Raw genomic sequence first — 18578 nt, 5'->3', positions numbered from 1 at the left:
TAGATCCACAACTATGATCAATGATCATCCATAAATTCAACTGAAACAAAAAAAAATATATATTAGGTTACATATAAAAGTTTTTCAAATTACTAAACTACAAAAAAAAATATAGAAAATAATACAATATATATGTTTAAACAGATGGAGAAACCACATACAAAGTCTATGATTGCTTGATCTTGCTTTCCAAACAACCACTACAAAAAAAAGCATAAAAATTAGAATCTGATGAATCATATAAAATTGTGAAAAGTTGTATTTGCTCATTTGCTTGTAGAATAAAAAATCATCGAATAAAAATATGATCATGTTTAGCCAAGAGAATAAAATTGAATAACAATCACCACTTAAAAAAACACACAATTATTAATAATAATTTACCGAATTGATTATTTTTGCTTGCTTCATCAACTTGTTCGTCCAATCTTGTTTTTGATATACAAAAAAAACATCCATAGTCCATGGCAAGTACACCTAAAACACAATCAAACAGAACAAAATGAGTAAAATTTTTGATATGATTCAACATAATAATTAAAAATTATAGCAGCATAAAATTTAATTATGCAAAGCACCAAAGCATATGGATAGTACATCAACATGAAAAAAAAAATAAAAATCATACAATAGTAAAGTTGATTCATTAGAACCAAAATAATACAAAAGAAAAATTATACTCTCAAAACTATATGTTTAGCTTATTGAATCCGACTTCTACTGTTTTGGCTGAGCGTCTATATATATAGCTTAGAAGGAAAATCGTCATAATTATCTTTACCATTTTAATATTTTAAAAAATAGAAATTTTCTTTAAACAAATATTCGTAATATATTGTAATATTTATCTTCTATTTTTTTAAAGAGAGATATTGCGTAAATATATTAGATTTCCGATTCTGTAAACAAATTTCGTTTTTTTTTTAATTTTCGTTTTTTAATTTTTTAAAAAAAAATTAAAACTTAGAAAAAGGGTATAATTGTCCAGTTTTGAATCTCATTAATGGCAAATTAGTAATCTTAAGTCTGAGGATGAATGGGGTGCGTTTCAACAACCTAAATAGAGAGTAAAAGCTTGTTCGAAATATTTATAAGGGTATTTTTCATTAAGAGCAAAAGAGGTCAATTTTTGTGAGATTGGCTATGAGCTCTCTCGACTTCTCCTTTAATATATTAGATATGCAACATTGACTAAAAAACCTATAAAGTCGACGACACTTTTATAGAAAAAGTAAGCATTATCAACTTTATTTACTCCAATATCCCGTATGTAGATAAAAATATGTCATGTATAAGCCATATAGATTCTTGCGAGTATGTAGAACAAAATCAACGACAAGTTTTAATGTTAGAGATATGATTTAATTTGGAACCTTTAAAATAGACAAAAATATAAATATTCGCAATACCCGCTGCACAAACATGTCTACCTAGATTTCGTCAGAAACATGTTTTACGTGATTATATTTGCCTTCATGAACTATAGTCTATAGACCCACAAAAACGGCTCGAATAGTAGTAAAGACAGAACGTGGGTCGTGACAAACACGGTTGCATGTAAAGATAGGTACAAACGCTATATGGACAAGACAACATGATATATTGATATGGTTGATTTTTTTATCTGTCTGCGACTGCATGCTCAATGAAAATATATACCAAAAATGGCACATTCCTTTATATAATATCCCCATGAAACATCTGAAATTTGGAATTCAGATTTGGTGATAACTTGAACTAAAGAGATGTGTATATGAATACTTACCTAAGTTTTTAAAGAGTCAAGGAGCAATGTCTTGTTAAAAGAAACGAATTGAAGTGTGCGTCTTTCCAGCATTATCAGTTGTTGGAACGAGTCTCTACTTGTCCTTTCTCCTGATTATATCTCAAGTTAGCTTCTTCTACTAATAATAAACAAATAAATGCATAATCCCAGGAATCAAAATTCAGTTTACCTCTGTTTCCTTGATGCTTAGCTTCCATGACTACCTTGTTGGGGTTACATCTAAAACAATTTAAACATTCTTCATGTGTTAGGGGGATTGAGATTTAATTATGGAATTTTGGTATTTGCGAACAGATTGTACGAGAAGTTTGTGACAATGTTCACCGTACATACTCATTTTCGTCTGAGAGGCTATTTGCAACGGATGACGAGGTCTCATCTCCCTGATTTTTTGGGTCATTCACTTCTCTGCTTTGCTCATTATCGTTCTCTGATAACGAGTCATTCTCAAAACCGCTTGTGTCTCCTGCTAGTTTTGATTTACGGTTTGCTGATAAACAGTTTACATAGTCGTCTTCATTATCATCATCCCCAGTGCCTCCTACTGAAAACTTGGGAACCCATGTTTCCGGAATAGAATCAGGGGCACGAGATGGACACCAGTTCGAGCTACCAAGCTCAGGGTTTAGGAAATGATATGGCTTATCCCTCTCACTTGTAATATCTGTGACAGAAGTTAATACAGGAATTTACATGTGAGAGATCGCCAAGATATTGATTATGTTATAAGTATGAAACCAGATCCAAATTGATTTTCTATGGTCCTAGATATAAGATCTCTGCACCGTGACTTGAGACTGGATGATGGGCAATCCATTGAAGATGTTTCTGATAACAAAGTAAAGGCAAACCTGAGCTTATGGCTGCAGATGTAAACCCTTCTGCAAACCAATTGTAAGACGTGTCTAGACCACCTCCTCTCTGACTGGTAGATTTTAACTTTCCTGGGTTTGATAGTCTACCCTGCTTTCCAGACCCAGCTTGTCTCTTCATATGTTGATCATTCACATCCCAATCTTCCCACGAGTCTTGGAAAAGGTCATTATTCAGATACTTCCGGTCTCCAAGGTTGCAAAACGAATTAGTTTCCCTTTTCCTTTGTCTTCTTGTGGTCTCAAACTGTGAATTATGGGTTTCATTGGTCCAAACTGACAAAATTAGGGAGCAGTGACAGTTCAGTACTACGGAAAAACTGAATGCTTGCAAAATCATAACATGTGTACACAAGAATTCTTCAGAAAAATCAATACCTGCACTAGATGAGCAAGATTCTTCACTGTTAGGAAAAGTGAGGTGGCGTCAGGATAGCAGTTCATTCAATATAAAGCATATGAATCACAATCAGAAAGAGACATATTGAAAATGCTTACCTACGCATACTAAGGCTGTCTTTATCTTCCTCAGGTACAATGGACGACCAAACCGGTTGGTCAAACTCATTGTCAAAATCAAAGTCAGTGGTTTTGAAATAACTGGATGTTATTTGTGAAAAGTTCAGTCAGCATGAGTTAAAAAATGGCTCGATGCAATTTAAGGAATTGACTTACGCTGCCTTAGTGAAACTTGGATGATCGATATTCCTTTCTAGAAGATGTGATCTTCGAGTTGGTGAATCTGAAATACAGAAAACTAAAGGAGTTAGCAAATAAACAGGCCAAAAAGTAACTCCAACAAGTATGTAGATACATGTCTCTCCAACTTCACACACCAACAATAGATGAAGCTATGAGATACTGAAAACAAGTGAAGTAATGAATCAAAAAGATATAAAAGCATATATGCGGGCCGCTGTTATTCCTAATTTAGTTGAGCTAAACTCACCTCTAATGTTGGACCTCCAGGTCGTTTCCAGGTAATCCCTAAAACACAAAGACTTTTAATGTCAAGAGGCATAGTATCACCATAGTAAAGTGACAAAATGAGAGATTTAAAGAGCACCTCTTCTTTTTCCTATGGTATTCTGCAGGAGAGCGACTCTCAGTGTAATCCTCGCCATATTTCAAGAAATCAGGGTTCAAACTTTCCTTTTCACATGGCTGTTCGCCGTTCCAGTAAAAACCATCTTCCCGGTCATCAAGAAAGGCAGACTTAGCTAGTGAATTAAGAAAAATAAACCAAATTTAAATTTTTTTTGTTATTTGATCTCAGAAGGAAAGAAAAAAAAAAACAGATAAGGGTTCATGTCACACAACATGAAATTGCGTTTCATTACATTTTATACTAGGAATATTCAGTAAGAAGTGAAATGCTACTTTGATCAAGTTATATATAATGTAAGTTGCAGAAGGTGAAGGGTATTGACCGACTAAGAGAAGATATAGAAGATGCATGAAAGATAAGGGTTGCATAGATGGTGAGGTTATGCATGAAACGAAAAAGAAACCTTTTTTTGCATATGACATTAGTCAATTACCATTCCACTCACCATCGCAGAAGAAACTTCTTGAGTCGCTATACTGATTTTGCAAGTGATCACTGAAAGTGAGCAGTTTTTGCTTTCTGCCCCCATCTTTAGCATGTATGGCAATGGGAGACCTATAACGGCTGTCATCTTGGAACATTTTGCCACTTTCAATAATTGTGTCCTGTAAAGAGGGGATGAAAATATTGGGACTGGAAAACAAGTTAGAAATGGAAGGAATACAGTGAAAAGATAAGATGACAAGAGTCTGTTACCACTTCCTTCTCAAAGTCGTAGAGCCTTGCCCTGACATTCAATGTAGCTTGTTGACCAGTATCCTTCCATGGAGAGGAGCACCGGTACGCAAAGGTTCTTTCATAAACAAGTTAATACAATCACTGATCCTAAATGGTACATAATTCAACCAAGTGCCAATCGTGAAAGCTGCCCACCTGTCTGGTGGATGTGGAGAATTAACTGGAGTTTTCGTGTTTATATTACCTAATCCTGAATGGAAAGAGTAAGAGTCAAAAGAGAAAGGCATAGTAGGACATCTCATCTTAAAGACTGATCAAGATCTAGGTAAACATCGTAAGTTAAACTTTTCCCACCATTTTGTGATCTCTAAGACCTATACCTTCAACTGAAAATGCCATGTGAGCCTCAGACGGAGAAGATTCTTCCTTGTAGGTTGTTGTATGATCATCCCCAACCAAATCAAAGACAGATAACTCTGAAAACCATTTTAAAATGTATCAACTAAAATGTTGAGACTTGCATATGGCGTAAAATTCAGATAAGCAAACAGTGAAAAATGATTGGTAAGTAAAACCAGAATGAAACAGACCTATCTAGATGCTATAGATGTTAAAAAAGAATGAAAACGAAGTACAGTAAACCTCTATACTTTCTAGATATTAACACAATAGTCAATACAAAGTTATAGTGATTACTTACTCCGCTCTGTGCCATCCAACAGATCCGTTGTGGTGTTTGCTTTCTTGAATTCATTTGTCTGGTTTTCAGGGAGACTAAAAGAAGTCCTGTAAGACAGTGAAGCATCCATAACATCCGTTGTGGTGTTTGCATTGTTGAAATCTTTAGTCTGGTTGTCAGGGAGACTAAACAAAGCCCTGTAAGCATCAAAATTTCTATAAGGTGTGCAGTTCCATTAGCAAAATAATCAAGAGGATATACATGCTGAGAAAGAAAACTTGGGCAGTCACATTATATGAAAGCGAAACAAAGAAAACTGCCTTGCCTCTTCGAGGAAGTAGGTTCTGCTTTATGGTTTAATGAACTTCCTGCATCACCACACATAACATATTAACATGATCAGAAGTGGAGAATATTTATAAATCAAGAGTTTGGAGACCTTACCTAATCCGGATGTGTTGTCATTCAGGTTGAAGAAATCAGCATCCAGATCTTCCATTAACACAAGTGACACAAATAGGAAGAAAGTAAATTGGGAATTTATGTCATGGTCCAAGCAATAATGTAAATAAAGGGTCCATAAAGTGACTCCAATCATAAGGGAAACTTTAAACCACACTCAGAACGGTGCTGGAAGTCCTAACAAGCACACACTTACCAACTTTTGGACAAGAAGGTTTGCATTCAGGAATAGCGGTTGACAAGTTGAGCAAATTGAGAATATCCAGAGAGTGGTGTTCTCTTGGGTGTTGATTACTATTGTTTATATCATTAGTACATCTCTCCGACCCAACTGTGAGCTGCTGATTCTGTTGCTGTCTCCTCTGCTCAAAGTATTGCTTTTGCCTTCAGGTTCAACAAAGATAAAATCAAAAATGTGTGCACTAGATAGTCAACCAAATCATCAATACTGAAAAACAATCTTTACAACAGAGAAAGAAAGAGCTTACACACCTCTTCTTCACTGACGTGTGTGACTGAATGCCGTAAGAGATCCCCAGAAAAAAACAATAACAAGTCAGAAATTGAAACAAATTCTAAGATAACTAAGCTATCATCTTAACACACAATTTATAACGGATCTCTAAAAAGGATAAAGCAGAAGTCACTCACAGCAGCCACTTTACGCCTCGATCCTCCCATCCATTGCAACATTCTTAGGATCCCGAATTCACTAACTCCGCAACTTTACACTCAATTGACAACAACGTTGTCTCCTCAATCGCTGAAATTTCCAAATCAGCCTCATAAAACTGTATTTCATACAATCAAAGCTTCTAACCAGAAAAATTGTATGCGAGATGAAGCCTAATTTGCTTTACTTAGGGTTTGCGAACTGTACGGACTACACATTGGATCTAGAAATTAGGATTTCTCAACATCACCATGAACAATTCGACGCAACGATTCTATAGTTAGGTTGACGAATTTAAGATCTAGGTAAAAGATTCTACAAAATCTCTATAAAAAAAAAAAATGGAGAATCGAGAGAGAAGATAGAGAGATACTTCGAAAAATTCGAGGAGGCTTCGACAGTATCTAAGCTCGGAGCGTATTTAGTAACTCTGATGATTGCTTCTGCACAACGATGAAGACGATGATCTTTTGATCCAAATTGAAGCAAGAGAAACAAAATCAAAGACAATGGCATCGAACGGTCTTCTCGAAATTTCGAAAATTTCTTATGAGCACCATTTGCAATTTGGTGTTTTCGTTTCCCGCTGCGTTATCTCCGCGAGTGAAGTACGATTTCTATGGGCCATATAAAGCCCATTAACCCATATTACTCGACTGTGCTCCCCCATAGAGAGAAATGATCGAATGTTTTTTACAAATTGTGTAATGAGTGTGTTTTTTTAACAGGTTTAGAAAAGGTTTCTGTTGAAGTTAGAAGAAACTAGAAACCACCAAATTAATAACTATAGTTCAACAATCATGAGAACTTTGAATTTGATGTAACATCAGTGTCCATTTAAAACAATGGGCACCACTAAATTATTGCAATCGTAGCAATTTAAAGACATTTTACACAAAAGCAAAACATGGGGAGAATATTCAACAGATTACACAAGCATCACTATAAAAAAAGTTATTTTGTTTTCTTTTTGCAGGAAAGTTTTTAAGAGTTCCTTGGTTTCATAACGATTGTGGAATGGTTAAGGATGTGCAAGCTGAACTGTCCACCTTTCTCAGAAGTATCAATTTTAGACTGTCCTGGAGGAGGAAGAAGCTCAAAGTTCTGTACCATCCTACCAATAGTGATTCCCAAAATAGGCAACGCCAATATAATCCCTGGACAGCTTCTACGTCCAACACCAAACGGCACATACCTGAAGTCATTACCGTTTGCTTCAACGTGGGCTTCCTCTTCAAAGAACCTCTCTGGTCTAAACTCTTCAGGCTTCTTCCAGCTGTTTGGGTTGTTCGCTAGCCACCAAGCATTGACCAAGATTTTGCTTTCTGCTGGGATATCGTATCCAGCTAGCTTCGCCTCGTGGAGGTTCATGTGAGGCACGAGTAGAGGAATCGCCATTCTTAGACGAAGTGTCTCCTTGATCACAGCTTGAAGGTATGGAAGCTTGTGTAGCTCAGGCTCTGTCACTTGCACTCCCGGTCCAAGAACTGTGTCGATTTCGTTCCTTAGCTTGCTCTGGATCTCAGGATGGTTCACTAACTCCGCTATTCCCCACTCGATTGACCACAGTGTTGTCTCAATAGCTGTTTCATCAATCAAGAAATCAGCATCACAAAAACTGTACAAATACACAATCTAGCCTCTTCAAGGGAGACAAATAACAATCTAGATGAGCCTAATTCCGAATTTACAGGATCCACTTAAAACACTTATGTCCAGTTTCGTGTGCAAGTAAAGAGACGTCTAGAGGATTGGTTACGTATACTACAAGGAAGAAATAGTTACCAGCGACGTTGATGTTCTCAACAATGTACAGAACGTTGTCTTCATTGATTTCTCCCTTCTGTTCAGCTTCAAGGATATGATCAATGGCGCATTTCAATCCTTCACTACCTGTAGGCTTAGAACTCGCAATTTGCCTGCAATGAATGAAATCACCAATGTCAATATCCAAAAAAATCCCTAAAAACCAAACTCAAAAAAAAAAAACAAAAACAGAACTCACTTCCTCTCATCAACAAAGTACTTCTTGAAAAGAGCAATTCTTCGATCCTTAACATCTTGACAAATCTTCAAATAACCTCTAAGGAATGGTCTAAGGATAGGGATGAAATCACCATAGTTATACTCAAAGCTCTGAGCTAAACGACTCCTCTCACCATTCAAAGCCTTAAGCCTAAGGAAAAGAGGATCATCCTCACTCTCAAACCTTCTATCGAACATGATACGGAACATATTGTTATACATCATCAACTGCAAACGTTTCCTCAACACGATCCCTTTAGTAGCTGAATCTGGATTCTTCTTCACATCTTCAACAACACTTGCTGCTTCGAACTCCCAACCTTCACGGTTCTGTTGCACAACCTTGTTTGTAAAGAAAGGAACCGTCATGATCCTTCTCATCTTCCTCCAGTGCTCTCCGTAGACAGTGAACACCATGTCTTGACCTTTACCTGTGAAAATGTCGAACACGACGTTTCTCGTTCTAGATCCGAACTCAACACCTTGCGTGTGGAGGACTTCTTTGGTTAGATTTGGTGAAGAGACGACGACTAGGTTACGCTGACCCATCCTTAGGAGGAAGAGATCGCCGAATTTTTTAGCGTAATCGACGAGGTTACGGTGGTTTAGATCATCTCCGACTTGTAGCCAGTTTCCGAAGATCGGAATCGGCATAGGACCTGGAGGTAACTTCAATTTCTTGCCGCGGAGCTTTGAAACCACCGTGGCCAGAACCACCGCCACGAAGACGGCGATTAGAGACTTCTCCAACAAGAGAAGGTCCATAACTGTGATCTTATTCAGCTGAGTATTTGATTCCGGTGAGAAACGAATTGGATTGTTAGAAAAATGAAAAACAAAGCAGAAGAAGCTGCTGAGGAAGAAATGGTGAAAGAGGAACAAGGTTTTATAAGAGGGAGAGAGAGAGAGGTTTGGTTTGGTTTGAGAATGGAGGAACCAACGGCAAAAAGAAAACGGCGTTAGGTGCGGGAGAGGGAGTTGGTGAAACGATGATAAACGGCGTTAGATTAAACGGTGATGGATGTGTGTGAGTGGGGCTTGGTGTTGTTGATGGGGGTTAGGTAAAGACCACCAAGTTTTTTAAAAAGATGTTTGGTGAGAAGGTAGGAGGAGGAAGAGGAGATGATTATATTTCATTACTTATTATTATCAACTACTAGACTTCTCTTTTTGTCTTTCTATTTTGAGTGTATAAATTAAAAAAAAAAAACAACTAAATATATACTTATTCATTAACAAAATTATATACTTATTCATTAACCAAAGTATTTGCTTAAAGTAGTCATATAATATAACATACCTTCTATTAAAAAATATTGATATACAAAATTATAGTGTTGTCTGTCCTACAAAAGTGAATATTTCTATAGACAAAAATCACAAAACTACAAGCTACATGAGAGTTTATGTAGTATGACTGTATGAATATGATAATGGTTACACTATCTCCAACACAAGAGAGGTACATCATTTTAAGGATAACAAGGTTCTCATTTTAACCCATCCAGCTATAGTTTGTAATCTCATAAATTTGTATCAGTACTGTTGACGTTGTATCGTAACCCGGAATAATATTACAATGTATATGACAACAAAAAAAAGTTATGCACCAAATAAAAATTATTTCGTGTATCTGTTTGTTTTAAAAAAACTATTGTCTGAATTGTATATGATGATTCCTTTAACATAATGTACATACGACATATTCTTTCTTTATTGATACATTATTGATGATTCTTTCTCAAAAGCAAAGTTTAATTAGATGCACGTTCAATAAAGTTACGTACATTGGTTTGGTTAATTATCTGTTGGTCTCAAGGGGTTTGCAAACAGCTGGTTTTGGTCTATAAACTTTAAAAGATCAGTTCCAGTTATGATGGAGGGATTTTGTAAACTAAAAGACACCTAAAAAAATAAGATGAATGGAAACAAAAGAAATCGGATTGTTTGACTGAAAGAGGAAAACCAAAATTCAAAATTTTCAAGCTTCAGTTAAATAAATAAAAAAAATAAGCAAGAAATGAAAAATGGTGATTATATAGAGTCGGATCATGGATTGGAAGAACAAAGATTGTGGTTATGAGTATGACCCCTTCTTTTATAATGTGTAAGTGATGAAATAAGAATATGCTTGATTATATTTTGTAACACAATAAAAAAATTTAAAATTTATATGAACTAGGATCCCTAAGTTTTTTATATTACACATGACATATATAGTTTGGAACAATACTGATTGTGGTAATTAATCTCCTGCAATTAAAATATGAAAGATATGAAAGAAAAAGAAATACCTAGAACAAATATTATGATTAGTCTCCAACTATATATGGCTAGGCTAGACCAAACCGTCAGCGGATTTATTAACATTTAACAATGTGCAAAAAACATTGCCAAATGGTTTTTGACCTTTATATAAAAGGTTTCCTATTAGGTGAATATTTTTAATTAAAAAAGGTGATATTTATCGTAACTAATGAATAGGAGACACGGTGCATTCCGTTTGTGTCTCTGAGTTGACATGTGGCAGCAAACCAAATATAAAATTGAAAATCAATACGAACTTCAATGATTATCAAAGAAATGTAAATAACATTGTATTTTTTTCCATTTTTATAATAGGATGAAAAAGTAAATTAACCTTACCAGTTACCACCACTATATACGGTCAAAATACCAAACAACGAAGAAAAAAAAAAAAGTAAAAAAGAAGGAAAACACAAGTCAGTCACGGCGAGAAAACAAAGTGTGAAAGAGAGACAAACAGACAGAACACGAGAGTGCGTAGGTCGGAAATTTAAAAGTCATGAAGACGACGTCAGATTTGACGCCGTTAAGAAAACCATTTCATTTATAAAAAAAAAAACTAGTGGTAGTTAAAATAAACGCGCGGCACTGTACAAGGACTATAGAATTTGGCGGATACACATCCATCCATGAACTCTCTTTTAATATCCAAGAGTCAATTTAGGCAACAACCACTCTTATTGACTTCCATTATATTAATACTCACGAATTAGCCTCTATCTCTCTCTCCTTGCACTCGTCATTTCATATTATTATTCTTTGGAGTATTTAGGATTAGAGGGAAAAAAAATAACAAAATTTAAAGATAAGTAATAATAGTTTAAAGAGATAGAGAGATACACCTACCATTACCACGAAAGACAGCGACATGGAGAAATGGTTGCTACCTACCCCCCCCCCCCCNTACCCCCCCCCTACTGCCCATATTTGTCCACCATACTTTTTCTCCTCATGTGCAGTGGCGGACCCAGATAAAAAATTTAGGGAGGTCAAAAGTTTTTTTAAATAATATTCATTCTGTTAATATATTTCATAAACACTAAAAAAAATCATTTTCATAAGTAATTAAAAAAAGGTACCAAAAAAGCTGTGATTTATTAAAGAAAGTAGTAGATATATAAAAAAATGATATGCATTAAAGTTGAAATGGAAGGTAAAAATCAATAATTTTGTAAAATTGGAGACTTGAACTCAGGTTTAAGCAGGTCAATCTTCTAGACTATTACCAACTGTGCTGTTGAAACTTTCATTATTTTACATGCACTAAAGGTTATTTAAAGATTTTACCCGGTCAAGTGACCTGCCTTCCTCTTTATACTGGGTCCGCCATTGCTCATGTGTTTTAATTCAACGTCGCCTTCGTTTCGCAATCATGATCTTACATGGGCCTTCTTACTTTGGACCCATTTGATATTGTACCATGGATTCTTTAGCCTAAATTGCTTAGCTTATTATAGAGCTTAATGTTCAGTAATATACACCATACGCGTATTGCGTGGTTTGAACCCGTATTGAAACAAGTTACTATACGCATAATGGTCCCTGAGCGAGGGAGGGACCACGTCTTTTCTCTTACTTGCAAATTATGTATGTATTGTACAATCACAACACAACTGTTGTCTGTTGCCTGTTGGTGTAGCCTGATGATTCAATTTCAGTTTTGGTGCTTGGTTTTACTTCTGAGCCGGGATTGAGATGAATTGGTTATAGTGTGTGATTGAAGATGGTTTTAGCTTTGTGCAAAACACTGAGTTTTGGAAAAGAAAAGGGTAAAAGAAAAGCCTCTGGCCATGACAGAGTCTTTGCCTTTACTGAGTATAATAAAATAGTCAAATACTTTGTTTGTCTGTTCGTCTTCAAATGTGAGTTGTTGAACCTTGAGAGAGAGAGATATTAGGTTGAGTTTGAGTTTTGAGAAATGAGAAAATATTACCATTGATTTGTTACTATATTAACATACATTATTCATCTTCAACCTATTTTTCAACATCAACAAACAGCGTTTAAAAACACAACATTTTAAGTCCCAAGGAACACACTTGTATGTCCTACACGTAGTCATTGTTATAACACTTCACGTTGCTAAGACCACTACTCTCTTACTCTTATGTCCAGCAACAACCCTCCAAAGCCTGTCGTACCCATCTCTGTAATGTTCAAGTGAGATACAAAGCTGCCTTATTGCTTCTCTTTTCTGCTCAGCCACTTCTGATGCACCCAATCTCGTTCTTTCCACTTCTTCCGTAAGCTCACTCGACCGTCTTCTCAGCCTCACTTGCTCCATGTGAAGCTCCTCCATATGCTTTTCCATTTCCTTTATCATCTCTTCTCTCTTCCCAATCTCTTTTCTTAGCACATTGCTCTCATCTCTCATTACGCTGATCTTCTTGGATTCTCCTCTAAGCTTCTCCTCTGTTTCAGCTTTCTCTTCCGTGATCAGCCTTATATGTGATTCCAGCTCTCTCAGCTGCTCTCCAAGTCGGCTTCGTTCTTCAAGAAGCTTTGACATTTCTCCTTTGATCTGTGCCTTCTCTGGGAATATCTTTTCTTCAGCATCAGAGACAGCAGTTTTAAGTGCCCTTATCTCGTTATCTCTGTCCTGTAAACTAGTTTTCACCATTGCCAATCTCTCTTGCAACTTTGAGACTTCTTTCTTCTCTGCGTTGAGCGTGTTTCTATACCCATCAGTGTCTTTCTGAGCCAGCTCTAGCTCATTCTGTAAGCTCTTCAGCTTCTCCTCTGCAGCCTTACTGATCTCGACCTCAGTTCTCAGAGAATAAGTCTCTTTCTCAAAGTGCTGAACCTTCTCTTTTGCGATACTCAGCTCTTCCTCCAAGGCCTGCACTTTTGCGATACTCAGTTCTTTAGTGTCCTCTTTATCCAAATCAAGACTCTTCTGAGGATCTTCTATTCCAGAGGACATGCAGCTCTGAAGCTCAATCTTCAGATTGGCGATCACTTCTTCGTGCATTCGAATCTTTTCATTAGCTTTTCCAAGCTCTCCCTCATATACAGTAATTTTGTGAAGGAGGTCACTTTCTTGCTGGAGAAGGAGCTTCTGTTTCGTCTCTTCAAGCTCAACCTCAAGATCAGCCATCCTGCGGATCAATGCCTCATCAGCAGAGGAATGATCAGAATCAGAACCTGAATCTGTCAAAGATGATGAGTCTTCCTCTTCTTTATGACCAGACTGACGGCGACTCAACTTCTCTTGGGTAGGACTAGGAGATGATATCTCAAGAGAGCTCTGTGACTGGATCTTAGATGAATGATGATTCTTCTGAAGTTCACCGCTAGCTTGATCATAACGCTCAGCTAATGCGCGATACATGCGGTAGAATTCCTCGACAAGCTGGAGTAACTCGGGACGCTTTTGAAAATACATCTGAGCTTTCTTGGCAAAGGAGTCTGCGTCTTCTTCAATCAGTTTCAACATGTGGTTCACTCGGTCATCCATCTCTGAGAAGCCAAATCAAGAACAAGAAAGAAAATGTTAGAGTTGGATAATTGTAACATTAAAGTGGATGGAGATCTCAATGCCAAGTGAAGCAACATACTCTCTAGATTCTCTGTAAGCCATTTTGAGTTCTTGGGACAATTGTAACTATCCCACCACCATGAGTGTGATTTCTTGGTCATAGACCTCTTAAACTGCTTCTTGCTCTGAGCCTGAGAACATAAGACAAAGTGAGTAAATGTTAGGATCCAAGAGACTCAACAACACAAGCATCCCAGGAGCTTTCTAAGTCGTAGGTAAGTGAAAGATCACAACGGTTTCTTACCGCAGACGAAGCCATGACCTTGCCGTGCAGAGAAATTCAGAAAACCCTACAAGAAAGATCAAGAATTTAAGCCATTTTGAAAAAGGAAAAAAAGACTCAAAAGACTTTCTCAAATTGAAGATATGCTCTCGGGTTGAACAAAGCAGTTTTGACAAAACCCAAGAAACAAATTAGCTGAGATCAGAGGAGAAAAGAGGATTTCACATGTGGCACAAAGATGACACGTGAAGATTTAACAACCCAATTTGCACTTGCACAAACCTCTAGAAAATCTAAAGATAAAGTTTTAAGCATTTTATAAAATAATGGTATTTTGCACAAAGAAGAAGAGACAAATATTGCAGAGAAAAGAAAAGCTTACTTTTACTGATGACGACGATGCAAAAAGACTAGAAGCTTGTGACTGATTAATACTCAAAAGAATGGCCTCTCTATAGCCTTTTATATTCATCATTCTTACCAAAATAAAGGTATTCAACTTGATGTTTTAAGAATTTGGTAGAATTTTAATATTTTAGAATTTTGAAAAATTTTAGTAAGTTTTTAGAAGATTTGATTATGTTTTACTAAAATTTCTTTTTTAAAATTTTTATATTTCCTTTTTTTACTAAAATTTCTTAAAAACTTACTAAAATTTTTCAAAATTCTAAAATATTAAAATTCTACCAAATCCTTAAGAGGAAGGTATTCAACTTGATATTTTGAAAGATTCTAATATATTCTTAAAATCACTTGTTATTCAATTCATGATTTTAAAAAATCTTTTAAAATCCTATGTTATTCAACTTAAAATTTATGTAAAATCATTTAAAATAATCTAAAATCTCTTGTTATTCAATCATGGATTTATAAAACTTACTTAAAATCTAATGTTATTAAAAATATCACAATTTTTTTAAAAATGGTATTTTGAATGATTCTGCAAGACTTTTTTTGGTTTTTTAGTTGACAAATATGAGTAACAAAATCCTAGCTTTTGAGGTAAGATTTTAAAGGATTTAGAAGAAGAAAAAAACAGTCGATGAAAGATAATTCCGACGACAGCTCTAATCTTCGCCGATCAGCAGTCACGTCCTGAAGCTTCGTCTCTTCCTGTGAATTAAACCACCATCTCTGTTCAGTAAGCTCTCTCTCTTCTCCCTCTTAATTTGAATCTCAAGGTTTAGTTTTAACTAGAATACCTCAGCTCGTTTTGTTTTTCGGACTGCAATTTGCCTCTGTGTCTGTGCAAAGTATACCTCATCGTCGTAAAAGTACATCTGATCATGGTAAATTAATGGGCTGTTCTTTTTAGAATCCATATATGTTACAACAGGAACATAATTAGCTTTTGATCATTAGATATCAAACAAAAGGAATCATGATAATGAAAAGCACAAATAAAGAAGTGGAATGCAATATGTTCGTGGCTCACAAATTTCTACAGAAAGTCACACCACAATTGAAAACTCAGATCACGAAACTTCTTCTTTCTTTTGCTCATCTTTTTGGTTTAGGTTTTTCTTCCTCTCTTCTTCATCTCACTTAATTTCTTTGTTGCAGGTATATTATGACAGTGAACTCACTAAGTCCGGGGAGTAAGCCTCTGAAATATGCTTTGTGATAATGCAAGATATTACGGGTCATTTCGCGTAGATCCTTTATCATGCTGGCTTTAGCAGAAGAGTTTGTACTCTTCTGTAATGTAAACTCTACTGCAGCGAAGAAAGTTCCCTCAATACTACTCTGGTTCATCTGTTTGCCACTCGGTATCTCCGCCTTGCTCATGGTATGGGAAACAATCTCCCGAGTTCCAGGACGCTTCAAGAACTTGGGACGAACAAGATTCAGAATGTTAAACACTTCCTCAACATTGTTTTGGAAGAAAGTACCTGTGAGAACCACCATTCAAGGAGTCCTGACACGAGCAAGCGAAATAAGCATGTTTGTCTCCTTGTTCCTTGATGTATGACCTTCATCAAGTATAAGCAACGTTGGTTTCTCAAGCAATATCAGCTTACAATCTTCTGAAGCTGCTTCAAAGTTATCATCGCAGATGATTTTTGCAAACTGTTGGTACCCAAGAAACAGAATGCTTCTCTGTTCGACCCATTGCCCCAAAACCTTCAACTGTTGTTTCCGTGATTCTGCTTTCACGCTGTAGAAATCAAGAAGGGGGACGTTCTCAACTGCCCACGAAGTAAACTCTCTCTTCCATGAATCTTACATATATATGCGAATGGTTCTCAGCTTTCTACAGAGCTTCACGGCTATGGATCCGCAGGCTAGACCATTGATCGTGTTACCAAAGGGGATCATAGATTCCCAGAAGCATTTTTTACCCAATTCAACAACCAGATTTCAGAGGCTTGCTCCCCGGACTTAGTGAGTTCATTGTCATACTATACATCACAAATGATTTTAAAGTCACACCACAAAGAAGCTTTTTTTCTTTGTTGCAGGTTTTAATTAGAAACTCAAATCTCAACAATCAAATAAGTATGTTATTATGGGATCATCTTGACCAGATTTAGACTCTCTGAGCATAATTTTCTTTTTTGGCATATAATTTCCTTTCTTTGTATTGTAAAATATTTAAAAATCAGCCAAAGTTTACTAATAAAATCTCATAGAATCTCATAGAATCTCATAGAATCATATTTCATCTCTTTTTTAGAAAATAGAAACTCTAAAACACAATCAAATCTCCTAAAAGTCTTCTAAATCTTTCAAAATTCTAAAATATTAAAATCCTACAAAATCCTTAAAATATCAAGTTGAATACCTCCCTCTAAAACACAATCAAATCTCCTAAAAGTTTTATAAATCTTTCAAAATTTTAAAATATTAAAATCCTACAAAATTCTTAAAATATCAAGTTGAATACCTCCCTCTTAGAGTTTTTCTATTTTAAGAAAAGAAAATGAAATGTGATTCTATGAGATTTGACTATTTAAACTTTGGATGATTTTAAAATATTTTACAACACAATACCAAAAGAAAATCAGATCAATAGTTGGAGCTATGTCCTCAGTTCATGTACGATGATGATGTTTTTTTTTGTGTGTCCAAATAATAATCTGATCGAACTCTCCATGAGCTCAAGGGACATTACTTATACCCAGAAACTGATCCAAACCAATAGAATTCATTATTTTTTTACTCTGCCTCTGGTGATGCTGCGGTAAATCCAGAAAACTTGATGGCTCAGGCTGAGACCGGTGGAGAAGGTGGCTGATGATTGATGGGGGTGTTTGGCTTCAAGATCTTCAATCTTTTTTTTTTTCTCTGAAATCTTTTAAAATTCTACCTCTATAGGTATGATTTTGATTGTCATACTTTTACACTAAAAAACAAAAGAAAGTGTCTTAAAATCATTCAAAGTAGCAAGTTTTAAAAAAGTTGTGATATATTGAATAACAAGAGATTTTGTATTATTTTAAAGGATTTTACAGAAATCTTAAGTTGAATAACATAGGATTTTTAGAAGATTTTTAAAAATACCTCAATTAAATAACAAATGATTTTAAGAATAATCTAAGGGGGGGGGGGTGTATTGAAACTATGATTTTGGAGGATTTTATGAGAATTAGGAAATTTAGAATTTTGATAGATTTTAGGGAAGTTGATATGATTTATGGTAAAATTCTTTCAAATCCCAATTAAAACTATGATATTTGGATTTCTGTATTTTTAACTAAACAAATCTTCTCAAATCCTCCAGAATCCCCAAAAATTATTAAAATCCAAATCCACAAACTGTTTTGAATAACAGTAGATTTTAAATCATCAGTTCAACAACCGTGGATTTTAATAGACTTTTTAAAATCGATGATTGAATAACACAAGATTTGTAATTTTTACACAAATCACTTAAATTGTCAAGTTGAATACACCTCCTAAGAGGGAGTTATTGGTTCTATGATTTTAATGGATTTGGAAATCTAAACAAAATTTTTGTGTTATTCAATCGTTGATTTTAAAATACTTATCAAAATTATCTGTATCTATACTATTAAAAAGGAAGCATTTTTAATAAGTAGACATAGAGTTAGAGATTATTACAATGACATGCCATTCAATTAAGAATAAGGATATGTGTTATCCTTGAATCCAAACATAAATAATTAATGAGGAAACTATAAAACCAAACAAATATTATATGTGATATGTTTAGCCACAAAATCAGAACCAAACAGATTGCTATTTAAGTGTAGTAGCCAAACA

General features: G+C 35.4%; 3 protein-coding genes across 7 annotated transcripts; all 3 read right to left on the bottom strand.

The window, feature by feature from the left end:
- LOC104786612 lies at positions 437–6942 on the bottom strand. 5 transcript variants are annotated; one of them, XM_010512053.2, is made up of 21 exons: positions 6632–6942; positions 6237–6348; positions 6078–6100; positions 5782–5969; positions 5568–5615; positions 5449–5491; positions 5145–5320; positions 4825–4920; positions 4640–4694; positions 4463–4559; positions 4200–4371; positions 3725–3878; positions 3608–3645; positions 3334–3400; positions 3157–3258; positions 3037–3062; positions 2638–2934; positions 2120–2450; positions 1956–2005; positions 1766–1875; positions 437–477 (listed from the first exon to the last, which is right to left on the bottom strand). In XM_010512053.2, the coding sequence occupies exons 2-20, from the start codon at positions 6276–6278 to the stop codon at positions 1766–1768; spliced, it is 2115 nt and encodes a 704-aa protein (XP_010510355.1). In that variant the 5' UTR covers positions 6279–6348; positions 6632–6942; the 3' UTR covers positions 437–477. The 5 variants fall into 5 exon arrangements, with proteins under 5 accessions (XP_010510355.1, XP_010510354.1, XP_010510356.1 ...); XM_010512052.2 differs by lacking the exon at positions 437–477 and having other exon boundaries at positions 1653–1875; XM_010512054.2 differs by lacking the exon at positions 437–477 and having other exon boundaries at positions 1653–1875; positions 4212–4371; positions 6632–6940.
- LOC104786614 (trans-cinnamate 4-monooxygenase) lies at positions 7057–9154 on the bottom strand. The gene is made up of 3 exons (XM_010512059.2): positions 8264–9154; positions 8044–8177; positions 7057–7841 (listed from the first exon to the last, which is right to left on the bottom strand). Exons 1-3 carry the CDS (start codon positions 9046–9048, stop codon positions 7243–7245), a joined length of 1518 nt encoding a protein of 505 aa, XP_010510361.1. The 5' UTR covers positions 9049–9154; the 3' UTR covers positions 7057–7242.
- On the bottom strand, positions 12507–14558 carry LOC104786611 (protein NETWORKED 4B-like). Its single transcript, XM_010512051.2, has 3 exons — positions 14373–14558; positions 14148–14259; positions 12507–14049 (listed from the first exon to the last, which is right to left on the bottom strand). Exons 1-3 carry the CDS (start codon positions 14385–14387, stop codon positions 12665–12667), a joined length of 1512 nt encoding a protein of 503 aa, XP_010510353.1. The 5' UTR covers positions 14388–14558; the 3' UTR covers positions 12507–12664.

The sequence above is a fragment of the Camelina sativa genome, chromosome 5 (genome assembly GCF_000633955.1).
Source record: "Camelina sativa cultivar DH55 chromosome 5, Cs, whole genome shotgun sequence".
NCBI lineage: Eukaryota > Viridiplantae > Streptophyta > Magnoliopsida > Brassicales > Brassicaceae > Camelina > Camelina sativa.
The sequence above is the reverse complement of the archived record's forward strand: the minus strand, read 5'-3'. Positions and strand labels throughout refer to the sequence as shown.

Excerpts from the sequence above, each read along its gene's own strand:
- LOC104786612 (XM_010512053.2), bottom strand. The coding sequence starts at position 6,278 with ATGTTGCAATGGATGGGAGGATCGAGGCGTAAAGTGGCTGCT. Across the intron at positions 5,970-6,077 it reads CACACGTCAGTGAAGAAGAG|GCAAAAGCAATACTTTGAGC; the intron begins GTGTGTAAGCTC and ends TTGAACCTGAAG. Across the intron at positions 5,492-5,567 it reads TGACAACACATCCGGATTAG|GAAGTTCATTAAACCATAAA; the intron begins GTAAGGTCTCCA and ends GTGGTGATGCAG.
- LOC104786614 (XM_010512059.2), bottom strand. The coding sequence starts at position 9,048 with ATGGACCTTCTCTTGTTGGAGAAGTCTCTAATCGCCGTCTTCGTGGCG. Across the intron at positions 8,178-8,263 it reads TACTTTGTTGATGAGAGGAA|GCAAATTGCGAGTTCTAAGC; the intron begins GTGAGTTCTGTT and ends CATTCATTGCAG. Across the intron at positions 7,842-8,043 it reads TGAGAACATCAACGTCGCTG|CTATTGAGACAACACTGTGG; the intron begins GTAACTATTTCT and ends TTGATGAAACAG.
- LOC104786611 (XM_010512051.2), bottom strand. Across the intron at positions 14,050-14,147 it reads GCTTACAGAGAATCTAGAGA|AGATGGATGACCGAGTGAAC; the intron begins GTATGTTGCTTC and ends TTGGCTTCTCAG.